This window comes from Malaclemys terrapin, chromosome 1 (genome assembly GCF_027887155.1).
Source record: "Malaclemys terrapin pileata isolate rMalTer1 chromosome 1, rMalTer1.hap1, whole genome shotgun sequence".
In the NCBI taxonomy this organism is placed as follows: domain Eukaryota; kingdom Metazoa; phylum Chordata; order Testudines; family Emydidae; genus Malaclemys; species Malaclemys terrapin.
This window is the reverse complement of record NC_071505.1, coordinates 138,831,549-138,849,210: the sequence shown is the minus strand read 5'-3', so window position 1 is coordinate 138,849,210 and position 17,662 is coordinate 138,831,549. Positions and strand designations below refer to the sequence as shown.

At 41.6% G+C, this 17,662-nt stretch overlaps 1 protein-coding gene across 1 annotated transcript; it reads right to left on the bottom strand.

Moving 5' to 3' along the window:
* Positions 1-7,649: 7,649 nt before the first annotated feature.
* Positions 7,650-17,438, bottom strand: LOC128832656 (oxidized low-density lipoprotein receptor 1-like). The gene is made up of 6 exons (XM_054020237.1): positions 17,353-17,438; positions 15,913-16,007; positions 14,839-14,931; positions 13,292-13,471; positions 9,405-9,556; positions 7,650-7,760 (listed from the first exon to the last, which is right to left on the bottom strand). The coding sequence occupies exons 2-6, from the start codon at positions 16,004-16,006 to the stop codon at positions 7,650-7,652; spliced, it is 630 nt and encodes a 209-aa protein (XP_053876212.1). The 5' UTR covers position 16,007; positions 17,353-17,438.
* Positions 17,439-17,662: the final 224 nt, after the last annotated feature.

Below are 17,662 nucleotides of genomic sequence, written 5' to 3'. Positions count from 1 at the left end.
ATAGGGCTGTCGCATCTTAGGCGCATTTAACATGCACGATTTCAGCTTTACGCAGTTGGCAAAACCAAACAAAAAAAAAGAGAGAAAAATAACAATTTAAATACTGTTTCTGTGGTGCGGGCGATTCCGCCTGCCATTACACTCAATGTAATTTTGACTATATGCGATTTTCGCTTTAGGCGCTGACTGCGGAACGTAACCCCAGCGTAAAATGAGACAGACCTGTAAGTCACCTTTATACCAATATAACTGCATCCACACTAGGCCTTTGACTGGTATAAACATAATGGTAAAAATTATATCTCTAACCAACATACTTACATGGTAAAACTTTTAATTGTTGACCAGGCCTATTCAGTCTCCCACTCCCACTCCTGCCCTTGTATGGATAGGAAGGAAGGGAACTTGGCTAATGAAGCACCTAAAGAGATCAGATCTCTTACTGGACAGTCACATGATTGTCTCCTTTTTTTCCTCCAAGGACCATTTCTTTTAGGACCATTTTTCCATTTAACTACTACACTTCCCAACGAAGAGACAGATGAAAAAGTCATCATTTTTCCAGTTTTAAGGGACTGTGCAGGATTTCTTTGAGAGCCGGTCTATGCTCCTATACTAGTCAGAACAGTCCTCGTTCAGAGACACAAGAGATTCTTTCCCTCAACACTGAAGCACATTATGCCAGCAGCAGCCAGCCCTGGGTGAGATCACAACAGAAAATGAAAGCTAGATTTCACACTTATCAACAAAAACCACTAGCCATAGAGATGCTGAGCCTACAAAAAACTCCCACACCCAGCTGCTGCTATTGAGCATGAAACTGGGAACCAACCCACACCTAGGCTGGCTATAGCATTCTTCCCAAACTCTCTTCCTTTTACTCCTTCAATCAATTAGTCACATTTCTACGTTAGTGTGAGTCATAAGTGGAACTATGTTCCCATGCAAGGGAATACAAGTAGAGCTGAGTGGGAAATGGCTTCCCATGTGTGAAACTTTTTGCAATTTTAAATATTTTATCATTTTACCTCAGGAAGAAACAGAGGTCTTTCTAAGTTATTAATGAAAAAACAGTGCACCACACTGCCCATGACACAGATATATGCCCTCACCGTCCCCCTTCCCCCATAATAGGCTATAGCTTGGTTATGAGGATACTCACTTCTGATCCAGGAGACAGGTTCAAGTCCCTTTTCTGAATCAGGCAAATCAGGGACTTGAATCTGGATCTCACATAACCCAGATAACCACTGGGCTATTGGCCATTCTGGGGTAACTCATGATCTCTCTCATCAGATGTTCCTTCCTAGACATGAAAAACTTCCCAGCAAAAGTTTTATAAAAAGTAATAAGTTTCAGTTACCATGAAAAACTTATGTTGAAATATTTCCAACCTGTTCTAACTATGAAAGAGTAAGAAATCCCCTTAAACTGATAGGCTACTTGTACCTTGGGTCCATGTGTGAAGGAGTAGTCAGTATTTGCAGTTTGGGATATACAGAAACAAAAGGAAAAGAATAATAGACTCTACAAGTTCTTCCTTACTGTCTATCTTCAGAAGTCTGGAACCAAGGTTTTATTTGGTAACAGTCCTTTCCATGCTGTATCCAGTTCTCTGGGTAAAGTGTGCACTCTTCTGCTTCAGAAGAAAATACCAATTTAGGAATATCAGGTAGATCAGATTTCTGTGTTGCTGAGTGTGATGCAATCTGATACCAGGGTCTTCTGATCCACAAACCCTCCTGAGACCTGCTTGTAGAACTGTTCATTTCTCATACTTTATTTTTTGACCATGCCATTTGCAAGATAATTATAACTAGTAAAGAGCTGAGAGTGGGTCATTTTCTTTATACCCCCAGAGTCATTTTTGAAGAGTTTTGTTTTGTTGTATTCTGGATACTATGGGTAAGGATGAAGCTGACACTGCCCGATGCAGTGCTAATTAATTAGTTAATATCCTGACAGACCCCATACCAGATTCCTTGCAAGAAATGCACATGGATGCAGGCACCATAAGTACATGGGAACATGCATGCGGGGCATCCAGGCTACAGTATTCTGCTTTTTCAGAGAAATAGCACATGTTCACAGCATATCAGAAGTTTGGCAAATTCTGCCCAATATGTTTTCCCCATAAGTGAAGCACTATGGTAACTGATATATTAAGTTAGCAAAAATGATAAACAGGGATCCCAGTGATCCGTTTGCCATGGGAAAATGCAGAGTTTGCATTTTTACAGAGAATCTTTAGTTTTTACATTTTGTGAAAAAATAAAAACATATATTAATCTACAGTGGATCCCTGTTTGTCTGATCTAATTGGGACTGGTACTGGGGCCAGATCGGATAAGCAAAAATTGAAATAATCTGGAGAATGGGGAAAGAGCTTCAACCCTGGGCAGGGACGCGCTGGCCGCTGCTTCCCACAGCTCTCTTTTGGCCACTGGGAGCTGCAGGGGGCCGTGCCTGAGGATAGTCAACATAAACAAATGTCTTGCGGCACGCCAGTGGATTAGCCTGATGGGCCATGTGCCGAAGATTGCCAACCCCTGTTATAGAGTCAAATCTCAGCTAGAAAGAGAGTGGGGAAAAAATCACTAAAGAAAAACCTTTACTAAATCGCTCTCTTTTGCTCTCTCTCTCACTCTATACATACATAAGTTTATTTATAACCAGACATGCCAAACCCATCAAAAAATGCAGAAATTGGGCTTGGTTTTGGCTTAATTGGCTTGAGAGTTGCTTGTTTTTGGATTTTTGGATTTTAGCTTGTTGGGCTTGTAGCTTGTTGCTTCTTTTTCTTTTATCAGCTCCCGGCAAACATGGGGAGGGGAAGCAGGGGTAAGGGGGGGAGAGAGTCAGGGGTGCACAGCAGGCCCACCACAATCCCAGACTGCACATTAGGAAGATCTAGTCACATAGAGTGTTGGGATTCTTAGGGATTGACTTGTTTTGGCCTTGTTTTGAAAAGGGATTAGCTTGATTTTTGGCTTATTGTGAAAGTCGGTGTGCTTATTTACCATGTGAAAGTTGGCAACTGTGTTTATAACCCTTAAAACAATCATGAATATCATCAACATTCCTTGTTCAATTACAACACTTTCGGGGGGAAATGTAAATGAAAAATATAAGTATGCATTCACACATGCATCCTTTGGAAGGATTTACCTTTCTCAGTCTCTATGGAATGGTGTCCAAATCCTCTATAGACCTCACCTGTTTTCAGAGGCTACTTACTAGACCAGGACCCGTTCATAATATGGCCAGAGGAGGAGGTAGTGGTGCTGTGTGCCTCATAACTCTTAGATCAGTGGTTAAAGTACTGATCTAGGATGCTGGTGACCCCTGGTTCAAGTGCCCCATCTCTGCAGAGGTGGGTAAAAGGACTTGAACATGGGATCTCCCATTTCTCAAGAGAGTACTCAAACCACTGAGTTATGGGATATTCTGATGTGGAGGAAGGTCCTTCTGTTACCTGGGGTTCTTTCAACCCAAAGCTCTTCGTAACTTTGTGTGAGGCAATATCAGGAAATAAATCAATGGAGACACAGCCGTCCGACCGATAGATGGCTGGCACAAACAGGACAATACAAGAGTGCTCTCACTTAAAGCTATACTTTACTTAGTTTCAATCACTTACACATGTCCACAACAAATTAGTAAAACACCCCAAAAACATCCCAGATTCATATTTACCCAGGCTCTTGAGGAGGTCTCAACTGAATAACTGCAGGCATCCAGTGGGCAGCCGGCCGTCTGCTGGGGAACTTGAGAGGTATTCAAGTGTCCATCGAGCTCAGATTTTCTTTTCTTTTTATAGCCAACTTGTTAGTACTGCATAACTTGTTCATTATCAAAATGGCTGAATAGAAGCTAAGTTAAGTGTGGAGATTTCCAGCCTGTGTGGTGGGCAGTTTCCCATCTGTCAGGCAGGGAAGTTTCTATTAGTTAACCAGCTATATAGCAATAGCTAACTATTACCAGACTTTCCATCTTGCAAAACCACATGCTTTGGGAAAACAACTGAAGTCAGGAAGGCACAGGGTCATGTTTACTCCTCTAGGTCACTTACATCCCCATCCCCTCCTGGTCTGTTAGTTATGCTAAGCTTTCAGAAAGGCCTCCTTTTAGCTGCTTTCAGCAATAAGCATAACAATTGGTATTCCAGCTGCTGGCAGTGGTTTAAACATGTTACTGGGCTCTGGACTATCAAAAATCTGCACCTACACCTCATTCTCTTGTGTTGAAGCTGTTTAACTGTGGCAAAATAATGAACGAGCAATTGGAGCAGGGGGATTTGACCCAGGGTCTCTTACTCCCTATGTGAGTCCCCTTGCCACAGGACTACAGTCATTCTCACACTCTTGTGTTGGCCCAATGATATCTTCACTATTTAGCCAAAGTGGAACAGCTTCAGCAGGAGATAATGAGGGAGCACTATATTAGCATATTCCACGGCCCTGGTTAGAGCACTTGCCGCAGAACTGGGAGACCACCTGTTCAAATCCTTTCTTCCACTTCGCCAAATGGAGGAATTGAATGTGGATCTCCCACATCCCAGTGAGCACCCTAGGCTAAAAGTTATAAGGTCCTTTCCTCTAACCATTTGGTGTGAAATGAGGCAGGCACCTGACTCATTTTCACAAGAAATTACTTAGGCACTTAAACCACCTGACCCCAGGAGAGGGGTTTCTATGTGTGGATCGCTAGCAGAGATAGGCACCTCTCTGAAGCCAGGATTTAAGCATCTATCTCTGTGAGGGGGCAGAACTTAGCACACACACCCCTCCTATCAACATCTCCCATTGGGGAGCTTAGGCTGCTCCCTGCCTACCATGCTGGCTTCTGTACTTTGCATTCTAAGGTGTCTGTCTCTCCCCATTCATTGTACAGGGAGCCTAGTTGCCTAGCTCAGGCTGTATGGATCCCAGTGTTGTTTCTGTGGTTTTTCTAGACACTTTTAAGTCTGGTACTATGGTGCTCAGCATCACAGCACCTAAGTCCCTTTGTGGATTTGGGCATGCGTGTCTCAGTTCCCTGTCTGTAAAATGGGAGTAATGATGCTGATCTCACACTGGGAGATCTGAGACATGGTGATTGTTGCAGAGGTTTTCTGGGTGGAGTGCTGGGTTTTTAAGGGCTGGGCAGAATTGTGTTCTTTCAATTCCTGGAAACATTTGCCTGTTTTCCACTCAAGGTGTGGAGGAAATCTAAGCCAGAATCTCTATGAAATAAACCAATAGCAAACAGTTCACCCCTGTACATGCTTTACTTTCCTTGTTCCCCCCCCACCCATGCTCTTTCATTCAACTCATCTTTGTCCAAGGAGTCAGGGGAAACTACTGGCTCCAATGAAAGAATTAAATGGTACTGCTGCACACATGTACTTATATGGCCAGGGTCTGAGACAAGCACATACATTTTTTGTTTATTTGAATGATTCCTTGAGGTGGATCATTAGCAGTAAGAATCAAATCTAGGACAGGTGGATCTTAATCCATGAGCCTCTAGTGTCTAATCTGAAAGACTCAGCTCTGTTTGACCAGGCTCTAGCAGGATCATCAATCTCCAGCTGGTCTAGCCACTACCAGAGGGGGACAGCACCACACTGAGCGATCATGGCTTACACTTGGACTTCTTTAAAGTGATTGTGGGGAAACTCTGCCTTGATGGATTCTTCTTTCCATTTGTAGCCAAAGGAAGGGCTGGGTAAGAGCCCCCATTCTCCAGTGAGCTCTCTTCCAATTTCACCAGAGCAGTGGTTCTCAACCTATTTACCATTGTGGGCTGCATATGCAGCTCTCTGTGTTACATGGGCCACATCCACACACTATATATACTACCTGTGTGGCTCTGAGGATGTCACATGGGCTGCAGCTGTGTGCTGATTGGGTTGCAAGTGGTCCACAGGCTGTGGGTTGAGAACCACTGCATCAGAGTAAGGTCTCTAGTAAGAAGTGATCTAAATCTGCTCCATGGTTTCCTTTCTGATTGTTGTTAGGTGGCATAATGTTATGGGGACAGGGAGTTAAAGAGGACCACTCAAAGCCAAAGTAGTAAAAGAATTAGAACATTGTTTCAGTTGTTTAATAGCACGTCATCAAATATGGACATCATAGGTAAAATAATATTCTTGGCACAGGACAAAAAAAATCACAATTAGAAGCAAAAAAAAAAAAGTAGAGTTTTTGTATAAAAAATGATATCTTGGCAACAGGAGATAAAAGATTCTCCGTGTGAGATGGGTGAATCCTGGGGGCAGTAGCCTCAAGCTGGCTCCACAGCAGCGTCACACTCTGGAGGCTGGTCTGGATTTTGGAACAGATGAACAATAGCAGCAGCAAGGGCCAAGAACAGAAGGATGGTTGGTGAAGTGGAGTGTGGTCATTGCTCCTCCTACAGAAAGAGGACTTTCTGTGAGCACAGCAGAGAATTTTAACAGCATAGTAGAGACCCTGTCCTTTTTTGTGCTCTGCTGAAACAGGACCTCAATGCTCAGAACTTAAATAACTTATGTCAGAGTTGGATGACTTAAGTTGGATTCCATACTCAGCACCATACAAGATGGAGCCTTATAAATATAGGCAACAGTAGAAACTGGATGCTCCAAAATAGGACCTCATACTTTCTATGTTAGTTCTTGTGCCATTACAGAAGACTTTAGCTAAACAGACCCTTTTCACACATACAGAAGTATATGCTTTCACAAGAATAGCCCAAGGCTTTTCCGTTTTTCAGTGTTGCACAATATGGACCATGGTAACTTCTCAGACTTGGAAACCTGGGATGAAGAGACATTTTACTGTCAGTCAGACAAGTCACATATCAAAATTATAAATAGTTACCAGGATAACAAAGTATAATTGTGAAGAGCAGAGTAGCTTTTAAAAAAAAAGGAAGTGAGGTTATGAGAACAGTAAGCTAGTAATGTTGACTAGAGTGAAGTACAGGGCAGAGGGATACTAATACCCCTTATTCCTGATATTCAGCATCCCCAGTTATTTGGGCCCTGGTATTCAACAGTGCTTTTTTCAACACTTCAAAGACCTGACCTGCACAACCTTTCAGTGTTCATTTCAGAAATAATGTAGAAAATTACATGGAATTGTACCTACAATTGTTTTTTTCCATAGAAATTATTGGCAGATAAAAAAAAATAATTGTTTCCTTAACCTTAGGACTACTGTTGGGGAAAGGAGGGAGAAATCAGGAAAAAAGTCAAAGTTGTTTCCATTTCACAGGGTTCAAAGCCAATCCATTTGGGGGTTTTCCAAATTTTTGGTGAAGTTATCAGAATGATTCTTCAAAACAATTTTGTTTACCAAAAACCCATTTTTCAGTGAACAAGACATTAAAAAAAAGTGTAAGCAAAAAAACCCTCTATTGCCATAGAAAGTTTAGATTAAAAATATCAGAAAAAGCAAACATTTAAAAAAAATTAAAAGGCCATTTTAGATTAAAAGTTTTTCATTCCGCCAGTTCTGTCCAGGACATATTCCACCCTTCTCTGCTACCAAGCACAAACTGGGAAGCAGGATGATTTATGCTAGATTGCAGTCCTGATCCAGTGAATCAAACACACACACACTTCTGAGGTTTGCATCCTGTAAAGATTTGCAATAAATACACAGAGAAATAGTAGCAAAGTCTTACACATCAGTGATGAGAGCAGTACCATCTTCCCACTGCCAGTAGCCTTTGGTTTCATTATACAATAATCCCATCCAGAAAGGAAAACTTGTCAGTGGTTTTATGAAGTCCTATGGAGGAAAAAAAAGAAAGACACAAATATGGTAGAACTGGCAGCAATTTGACTGATAATTTTTTCCATAAAATATTCAGTTTCACCAAAATCAAAATGTTTCCCACAGATTCTTCAATACTAGCTACATTTTTTTTTTCATTTTCCATTTTAGTTTTTGACAACTGAAAAGTTTTTTGATTATTGGTTTCCAGATTTTTATCTCCCCCCATCTCTACTCTTTTCCCCTCATCATTTTATTATTTTTCCTTCTTTTCCCCCATGTTAAAAGTGGGGAAGAAGTGAGAGGGAGAGAGAAAGAAAGGGGGAGAAGCAATGAAAAACCTCTTCCCTGCAGTACCCCCCCCCCTTTTTTTGCTTTACTCCCCACTTTTCAAGTTGGAAAATAGATTGAGGTAAGGGGGAAGGGGGGGAGCAGAAAACCTATAAAACTAGAACACTGAAAATTTGATTTTTGTTGTATTTAAAAAAAAGTTTTCAAACAATATAGTTTTATTCAAAAATTTGAAAATAATGTTTTACCACCTCTTAAAAAAAATAACACAACTCAGTCTTCTGCCCTTCCTAGAGTTATATGGATTCGAAGGAAAGGAATATGGCTAATGTTCTATGTAGGTCCGACTGCCAGCTGGCTAATCACAGAATTCCTTACACCCAGAAAAGGGGCCATAATATGGGGGGTTTGTTTTATAAAGACACTTTTCCCCAGTTTACCTCCCCTCGTCTCCATGGAGGAATACAGTGATTCCAACTGAGGGGGCTGCATGGGAGCTAGAGTCCCATCCACAAACAAGAATCCTTAATTGCAGTGCTTTTAACTTGAGTTGTCTGGTCTGCCAGGGTGCATAGGCTAAACCTTGAGTTAACACATCTCATCTGCTGCTAACATGATGACTCTATAGTTTGGATGCAGGCTAGCTCCACTTGTGTAATGCTAGTGGGAAGGCATTAGAGAACAATTACCCTCATGTGCCTAGAAAGAACAGAGAAGTTCTCCCACAATTCACTGGGAAAGAACTCAGAGCAACTCAGCTTACTGCTGTGCTAAGAATCATGGGATACACCCCCAGAAGTCTTGGTGGTACATATAGAGGAGTTGAGTGCTAGTGTGGACAAAGCAGTTCCAGTGTTATTTCACACTGTGTCTGCTCTCACTCCAGCTAGACTAATTCAAGAGAAATAACTCTAGTGTAGATAACTTGTGTTAAAACTGCAGTGAAGCCATACTCTCAATTTCTTTAACTGCTTAAATCAGTGATAATTCTAAATTCTTTCCACTTCTCGAATACACGAGATTAGCTAAGGGTCCCTTTGGAACTGAGGATACAGCTGGTATGGATGAGGGATTCAGATCATGCCAATGTCCATATCATGAGTAGAAAAGATACTGTTATCAAGACAAATCTTATTTTCCAAGGCTATCAAGTAGGGATGAATGGAGAGTGATAAGTTAATAGCACTGAGGGGTTTGGACAATTTTACTGTTTGTATCAGTCCAATTTGATATGTATTTTCCCCATAAAATCATAGGCAATATGACACATCAATACATTATATAACCTCTTCCTCTCCCATCTTTGACAAATCAGTTATTTGTAGTTTGGGATATACAGGAATTCTAAAGAAATGAAATAGACTTTACCAGCTCTTCCTTGCTGTCTATCTTCAGCAGTCTGGAGCCCAGAGAAGAGCAATATTCTTTACACACAGACCAAGATTTTATACCAGGAGAAATTTCATAACAGTCCTTCCCATGCTGTATCCAGTTGTTTGGACAAATAATGCATTTGTCTCCTTCAGGAAAAAAGGTATGTACAGAGGGTCAAATCTGATTGAGAGTCAGTTAGAGATTGGGTTCTCTTTCCAACAAATCCACCTGAGAGCTGATACTGATACTCCACCTTCTGACTCTACAATGTCTAGTATTAATAGTCAAAAAGTACCAATTTAATTTTCCTTAGAAATTTTAAAAATTGTTTTTCAAAATTTCCTGAGATTTTTTTTATTTCCTCCTCTCCCATTCCCCTTCTCTTACACATTTTTAGTGGCAAAAATATTAAAAGGGAAAATGAGTGGGTAAACAAAGACATAGCAAGATAAGGGAAATGATTGCACATTAAAAAAAAGAATGTTTATAACTTTTCATCAAAAATGAAACATTTCAAATAAATCTAGTTCTGAGAAAACTGTTAACAAGAGAGAGAGAGAAGGTAGATGATGTATCATCTTTTACTGGACCAACTTCTATTGGTGAAAGAGACAAGATTTCGAGCCACACAGCTTCTTCTTCTTCTTCTTCTTCTTAACAAGCAGCTCTTTGTAGCTCGAAACCTTGTATCTTTCACCAAAAGGAGTTGGTTCAATAAAAGATTATGGGCAGCATATATAAGAGGTTAAACCTCCTCAAAATAAAAAAGGCTGGCCATGTAGGGGGAAATTCCAGATGCGGATTACCTCCCTTTGGACGTGCATTGGCCCGCCACCTTTGCATCCTGCGAGCAGGAGCTCCAGAAGCAACCTGGAAGTGTGTGTGTGTGTGTGGGGGGGGCACCAGCAGCTGAACCATGGCTCTGCCCCCACCCCGATCTGCCCCTCCCCATGGTGCTGCACTGCCTGCCTGCTTTCCCCTGCCCTTCAGCTGCAGTGTTTCCCCTCCTGCCCATGTGCATGTGGACCAGGGTGCACGTGCTCTCCCTTGGTGGTCCTTCCCTTTCCTACATCAGCCTGCACTGGGCTGCTGGACCTTCTCGTCCCTCTACCTGCCTTTCCACATACCCCTGGTGCAGTTCTCTGTCTTCACCCTATTGTTTGGTCATGTCCTGCACCCTTGCTGTTCTCTGCTCCTCCCCATATTCCCCCTATGGGATCTCCTCCCTCCTGCAGTTGTTGCTGCTTCCCCTGCCACACCCATCTGCCCCCAGCTCTTTGTTGCTCCCTGAGTGAGTGGCAGGTGGGTCTTGAGAGTGGAGAAGGAAGCCTGGGTGTGGCTTGGAGGAAGGGCAGAGGGGGACAGGGCCACGGTCTGGGCACGGGTGGGCCCCCCACTTCTAGGGAGATTCTGGTACTCCTGGATGTAGCCTTCCCAAATGGAAGACTCATGTGCCACCTATGTAAAAGATGTTACCTCGCCCACCTTGTCATTCTAATATCTTGGGACCAATACAGCTACAATACTGCAAACAGTTAAGAAGAGAGGCAATTATCCGTCACAAAATGGTGGAGGGAAATTTGTTGATCAGCTTTAGTTATTAGTACTTAGCTAAGATTGTGTTATTTTCCTTGGAAAATTGCTTAGCACACAATACACCGCGAACAGGTACAGTCTAGACACCATATGTCCTCATGTACTTTATGTAACCATCAGACAGCACTCTCAAGATGTCTGCTACTCTCTTTACTGTCATTTACATAGCAATTTCCAAACAAAGATCTCAAACTGCTCATTATATTTTTATAAAGGGGCAATGAGTTGAAATAACTGTTAAAGAGCACAGCCGTGCTATATTTGAGAATGAGAATTTGCTTATGTGAGACTGTAAAGAATAAATTGTATCTAATTAGGCACAATGTAGTTAGTTAATATTTTTTAGCCAAATGTTAACCTGGCAGGATACTAGAACAATATTTCTGTTTATCAGGTTTGTGGGAAATGGGTCTGCTTTTGTTGCAGGAGACCTCAGGAGTTCTTGTTTACCTATCCCATGTGAAAGACACTCCCTCCAGCATCACAGTGCTCCCTACAACACTGCTTAAATACAAAAACAGTCCCTGTCCCATAACGCATGAGTAAAACGGTGGAAAGTTAATGGGAGGATGTTAGCACGAGAAACTTCTCCCAACTCCTCCAGCTATCAGACAAGTATGTTAAGTTATGCCAGGTCTCTTCCAAGCAGGTTTGTTCTCTTGCACAAGTGAGTAAACAAACAGAAAATCATCTTTTAATTCACTCTTTCTTCTCAGGCTTCAGGGCCACCCCCTCAGAGTCTCCAGCACCTTGCACCAGGCAGCTTCCCAGCTCTAGTCAGCTCAGTTCCCTTCCTGGAGCAGTAGACTCAGGGCTGCCTCCCTGAGCACTTAGTCCTTTCCTTTGGGACTAACTGCAGGAGCTAGCTCCACTCTACCCTGGCTTTCCATCCATAGGCACTGCCTCTCCCAATCACTCTCTCCTTTGCTTGGCCTCTAATAGTCCTTTATACTCCCAACCCCTTCTAATTGGCTGGATTAGGCTCACCTACTGTGACACAGGGGCACTAGGCCCGGTCTATTGACTGGGACCAGCTACCCTATGACAGGAGAACAAAGAGGAGGCATCCTGTTGCTATGGGAAGTGAAGAGAAGCAGTTGGGTGTGCTGGAAGGGGAGGAGTGAGGGGCTGAAGGAGAAAGAGTGGAAGCTTAAATTGCCCACTCCCCCAGAACTCCAGGCTGCCCTTACAAGTTTTCACTCCCTTTCTAGTGAGAGAGACAAACTGTGAGCTGGACAATATGCCAAGATTATATAAGGCAAATTGTAGAGCTGGTTTGGAATTATCCATTGAAATGTGTGATGGAAAATTCCCCAAAAATCAGTTTACTCTGGGAAATGTTGAATTTGCTGAAATTGCATCTACAAATAGCTGACTGAAGCACACAGATTCTTACTGCATTAAGAGTCCCCAGTTCACCAAAGCTGAACATGTTACAGCATTCTTAGGCCTGATCTACAATTAGAAAATTAAGTCAGTTTAACTATGCCACTCAGGGTATGAAAAATCCACATCCCTGAGCAGCATAGCTAACCCCCAGTGTAGACAGCACTAGGTCAGTGGAAGAACATAGCTACCATCTCTCGGGGAAGTGGATTACCTCCATTGATGGGAGAACCCCTCTTGTTGGCGGAGGCAGTGTCTTCATTGAAGAACTACAGTGGCGCAGCTGTGCTGCTGTAGCATTTTAAGTGTGGACCTACCCTAAGTTATTTTGGCCCCAATGCAGCAAAGCTCCTAAGCACATGCTTACATTGCACTGAAATTAATGGGACTGACCCACATCTTCAAATCCTTTGTTTAATAAGGGCCATAATGACTGAGAAACTATTTGCAACAAACTCATAATACTTGTGACTAGAAATCCAGCATTTGAATGTTGCTTTCCAGAGGTGAACAGCTAGTGAGTTAATTCGCATAATGCCCCTCAATCTCTCTGTTCATTAGCAGCTGATGTTGATTAAGAACCATATTCTGTGTTGAGATAGGATTTAATGTTCCTGTATGGAGTAGGTAGAATAATATTAATTGAAAAATTAATTCAAGAGTTTTTATAATATTTTTTAAAAAAATATATTTTTCTTCATTTTCATCCAATTCTCTTCCTGCAACACATAATGGGATAATTCTCTGCTGGCAAAATACCATTGACTTCAATAGAGTTATGTCAACAGAAAATGTAGGCCCTTATGTATGTTATCAGTTTCAGAAGTTCTGTTGAAAATTACCAAGACTAAAGTTAAATACAAGAATCACAGTTGTCTGCCAAAGGCAAGGTCCTGTACCTTTTGACTGCAAAGTTTTCAAGAAATTAGTATTCTGGACTTGAAGATGATCTCTCTCCCATGTGAGGTTTTCTAGGATTTCCTGTAACTCACGAGTTTGGTTTTCCAGGATAATTTGCTGGCAGGTAAGATTTTCCAGAATTACCTGCTGCTGGCTGAAGTTTTGCTGCCATCTGCATACTAGACGTAAAATCAGAAAATAACATCCCAATAGCTTGCAAGATAGAAGGACAAAGAGATGTAAGTTTATTATTTCCAGTTCTAATTATTTTTTATGTTAAAGAAATAATTTAAAAAAATTACACTACTAAGATTGACAAAAAGTCCTGTGGCATCTTGTAGACTAACAGACGTATTGGAGCATAAGCTTTCATGGGTGAATACCCATTTCGTCAGACGCAGCCTGACGAAGATTCTTCTTTCATTTTAAAAAATATTTTTAATGTTCAAGGCCTGTTCAAGGAAATCTGGGGTCTCCTGTGAAGCCATATGCTTGGGCGCCCTCAATGCAAATGCCAATGTTCAGTGTGCGATCTCCCCTGACACACCTACTCCAAACTTCCATACCTTGCCATTTGTGGGACTATAGGAAATGATTTTAGACATGCTGTGTCTACTTGTGGAGAGAGTTAAGGGAATACTGGATAAAGGTTTCCTTTTAAGTAGGAGAGGCTGACAAGCAACAACATGCCCCAGTAAGGGCCATGATAAAGGGGGAGCCATCTCAGTTCCCTGGGGGCTCAAATTGTTACTACAGAGTTCTCAGTCACCACAAAGATTTTCATACTACACAGTATGGAGTAGCATAGCATGATCAGCAAACTAGTATTTTCCATCTCTTAGATGAGATCTTGGCCTTCTGTAAATGTAGTGTTACTGAAAGATGACAAACTGCCAATCTGAACAGCATGGGTCATCATTGTTTATCTGTGGCACAGGTAAAGCTCTGGTACCAACACTGCTGGCTTCACTACATTGCCCCATGGATGTGCCTCCTCTTTGTTTTGGAGAGAACACCATTTGGTATGAGAGATGAATTGTTTCCATGACCTATTCACATTTTAGTCTTCCTGCAGAGACTGTGAACCATGGAGATAATCACCCCCAGTTGTGGTGCTGCTTGTTGAGATGGACACCTGCTCATTGGTATCCACCTCTTGTGTATAGTCTTATACTCGGTCTGTAAGCTTGTTGGGGCAGAGCCTGTCTTTTTGTTATAGAGTTGTATAGCGCCTAGCAAAATGAAGTGGAGTCTCTAGGTGCTACTGCAATGCTAATAATAAATAATTCATTTCACATCCAGTTGCCAGCAGATGGCAAAAAATTGTGCTTTTAATCTCTCAGAGTGACCTGGATTTGAATTTCTGACCCAGAGATTAAAATCTATTTCATTACCAGTGTCATAAACCAATGGGAGAGGTGACTTTCAGCACAACTGAAATATCAGGCGTAAGGTATATCAGATTGGTCATTAAAAAACTGAGGCCCACCAAATCAGTGGCCACTTTTGAAAACGTGGGTTTTAGTGTCTTCTCTATAGTACTTACCCAGAGCCCCCAAGAACCCTGATGTTACCAGCAAAGCCAAGCAGAGAATTCCAAAGATTACTGCAAACATCCTCCACAGAGGAGAAGGAGAATCTAATAAAGAGAGCAAGAACAAAGACAGTCAAACCGAGTCCCTCTCCTGAGACCCTGGGGTCAGACTGGGGCTTGTCCAGACTGCAGCAGATTCTCAAAGCCAGAACCCACCCAGCAATTCCCTTAGAATATCAGACCAATAGTCCATCTAGTCCACTGTCTTGTCTTCAGGAGTGGCCCATATCAGTTCTTCAGAGGACAGTGTAAGTTCCCAGTAATGGACAACTATGGAATAGCCTGCCTATACAGGAAGTTTCTTCCTAACCCCCAGCAGCTGGCTTATGCTGTGAAACATTGAGGTGGATATGAAATACAGCAACCTGCAAAATAAGAGCTCAATAATTCTGACAACCAATGAGTGGTGGGGAAAACAGACTTCCTCTTTGGCTGGTAAGTCTGTGAACTCTCCACATCTGCATGATTATTTCCTGCATTTGGATCCCAAGTCTCCCAGTACCATGACATTAGCAAGCACAATAGAAAGCAAACATAAAACTTTCCAACTCCTGAAATATCCCATTAGAAACAATCGACAGATAGTTGATGAAGTACTTTGACTATGGTCAGTACGGCCAGACCAGAACATAGGGCCCCTATGTAGCTCCAACTTCCCACCCCCATGTATCACTGCCCATTTGGAGTAGCAGTGGCAGGACAATCCACTCCCTTCTCAGACAGAAGTTAACACCACATTTAAATGAATAGGGCAGCTCACACTTCTCAGAGCCATTGTTTCAAGCTCTTTGCAGATTCAGGCAGGTGTAAGTGCATTGGTTATGGCCAATTCACATTTTTTAGCCTTTTTCTTTTTTTCACAAACATGAGGGCTAGAATTTTTTTTTAATTAAACCTGGGATTCTAATGTAATCACATGACTCCAGGAGATGGGGTCCTAGGCATGAGCATCTAGAGCCTATGTCTTAATGTGGTCCTAAGTAAAACTCCAGCATGTATAGAATCAATAGCTTGCAATGCAAGTACCTTTGTTCTTGGTGATCTCAGCTCTTTGTCTGCTTTGCTGTTGAGTAGGAGTGTGAAATTTCAGTTCTGAGTAGGTCACCTCCTGCTCACTCATTCTGTGGGGGATATAGGATAGAAAAATTGGACTCTTCTTTGGTGGGCTGAGGTGGGTGATGGGGTTGAATGTGGAATTGACATGACAGAGCTGTGTATTTCTGTCACAGAAAGCAAACAAACAAATAAATCATAACCTTTATTATGCCCTAATAGATTGGTCTATGGAAGCCAGAATATTGGGATGAATTAAAATTTCATATTGAGCAGGGTGTTCAGTAGGTAATTCTTATCATTTTTATCTGCTTCCAGAAAACTTAGTTAAGCTGAAAAGAAAAGTTGTTAGAAAATATCAATAGCTAAAGCCAAACAAACCCTAAGAAAACTGAAATAAAGCAACTTGATTCCCTGCAACTCCCCACCAAAAAAAACAACTGTAAAGGATGATTGCACTCTCCAAAAATGTGTAAAAATGGAATGTACCCAACCAATTCATTCTATTATGTGTATTTAGCTGCTGTCTTTATTAGCAAAAAAAGGTTTCATACTTTTTACTCCTGCTCATCCTGCAGACCCTAAACAGCTCAGATGGGTTTTGCCTCATGAAACAATAGTCAACAAGCTCAGGCTTTGAGTGAGAGGGCAAGAACACTGCACCAAACAGCCTAGCCCGTGTTCTCCACAATTAATATGTAAGGACTGTCAGCAAGATTGCAGGTGCACATATTTTGTATAGGAATAAAATGTTTGTCTTGATTTCATTTTGTTGGGCCCAATCTATATTTCTAACTCTTTTACATGACTTCCCCGACTCCTCTAGAGTTCAGAACACCTTTTCTTTTAATATCATTTGAAAATGTTAACATGGTAGTTACACCCTCTTCCACATAAATAATGAGAGAATTTATCACCAATTTATTTTAACATCCCCCTCCCGCCCCATTAGCTGCATACCCTGCATTACATATATTGTATTTATTAGCTTTTGTTCCTGTTCCCTCGGCAAGCTTTCAGTTCAAGAGACAATGCTGATTTCTAAGACAACTCAAATTAACTTTACAATAAGATTTCTTGAGACTTTTTACCAAAGCGTTTTCTGAAATCCATATATGTATCCCATTGGTTTCCTTCCCTGGTTGGTAGTGATCTTGTATATTTGCAATAGAATGACATAGAACACACAGCAATAAATGCAGAAGCAAAATGCTACAGGGACTGCTCAAAATATTACATCCCAAATATGTTTGTCACTTATACTAAGTTTTACCAGAATTAAAAAATATAAAAGTTATAAATGCATTGAATCCAATTACAACTCATATCATGAACAGGACAGGAGAGATAAATCACAGCTATGCCAATTATCTACTTTAACAAGGAAGACCAAAGACCACTTGGTGGCAATACCTGCGTATATGTCCAAAGGTCTGTCAAGTGGATTTCTGGAATAGAACTTTAAGAGGTGCACTTGAGTAGTCAGTCCTATATAGATGTCCTCAGGGAAAGAATAGAGTTGAGAATCTATCCTGTGAGAAGATGGTCAATGTGAGCTGAGACAGAGGGAGAATTCTTTACTCTGCGATGTTCCAGCTGCATCTGCACAGGAAGCTCTCACTGTGCTAAGGTGAAGTGCGCTGCCCCTGCACAAGGCGCTCAGAACAAAGGGACTTTCACTTGTTTGAATAACTAATGAGGCCGATGGTGTTAATTTCAATGC

Coding starts and splice junctions, on each gene's coding strand:
- LOC128832656 (XM_054020237.1), bottom strand. CDS start 16,006: ATGAGTGAGCAGGAGGTGACCTACTCAGAACTGAAATTTCACACTCCT. Junction 14,932..15,912: donor TGAGATCACCAAGAACAAAG/GTACTTGCATTG, acceptor TCTCTTTATTAG/ATTCTCCTTCTCCTCTGTGG. Junction 7,761..9,404: donor TAGACAGCAAGGAAGAGCTG/GTAAAGTCTATT, acceptor TTTCCTCCATAG/GACTTCATAAAACCACTGAC.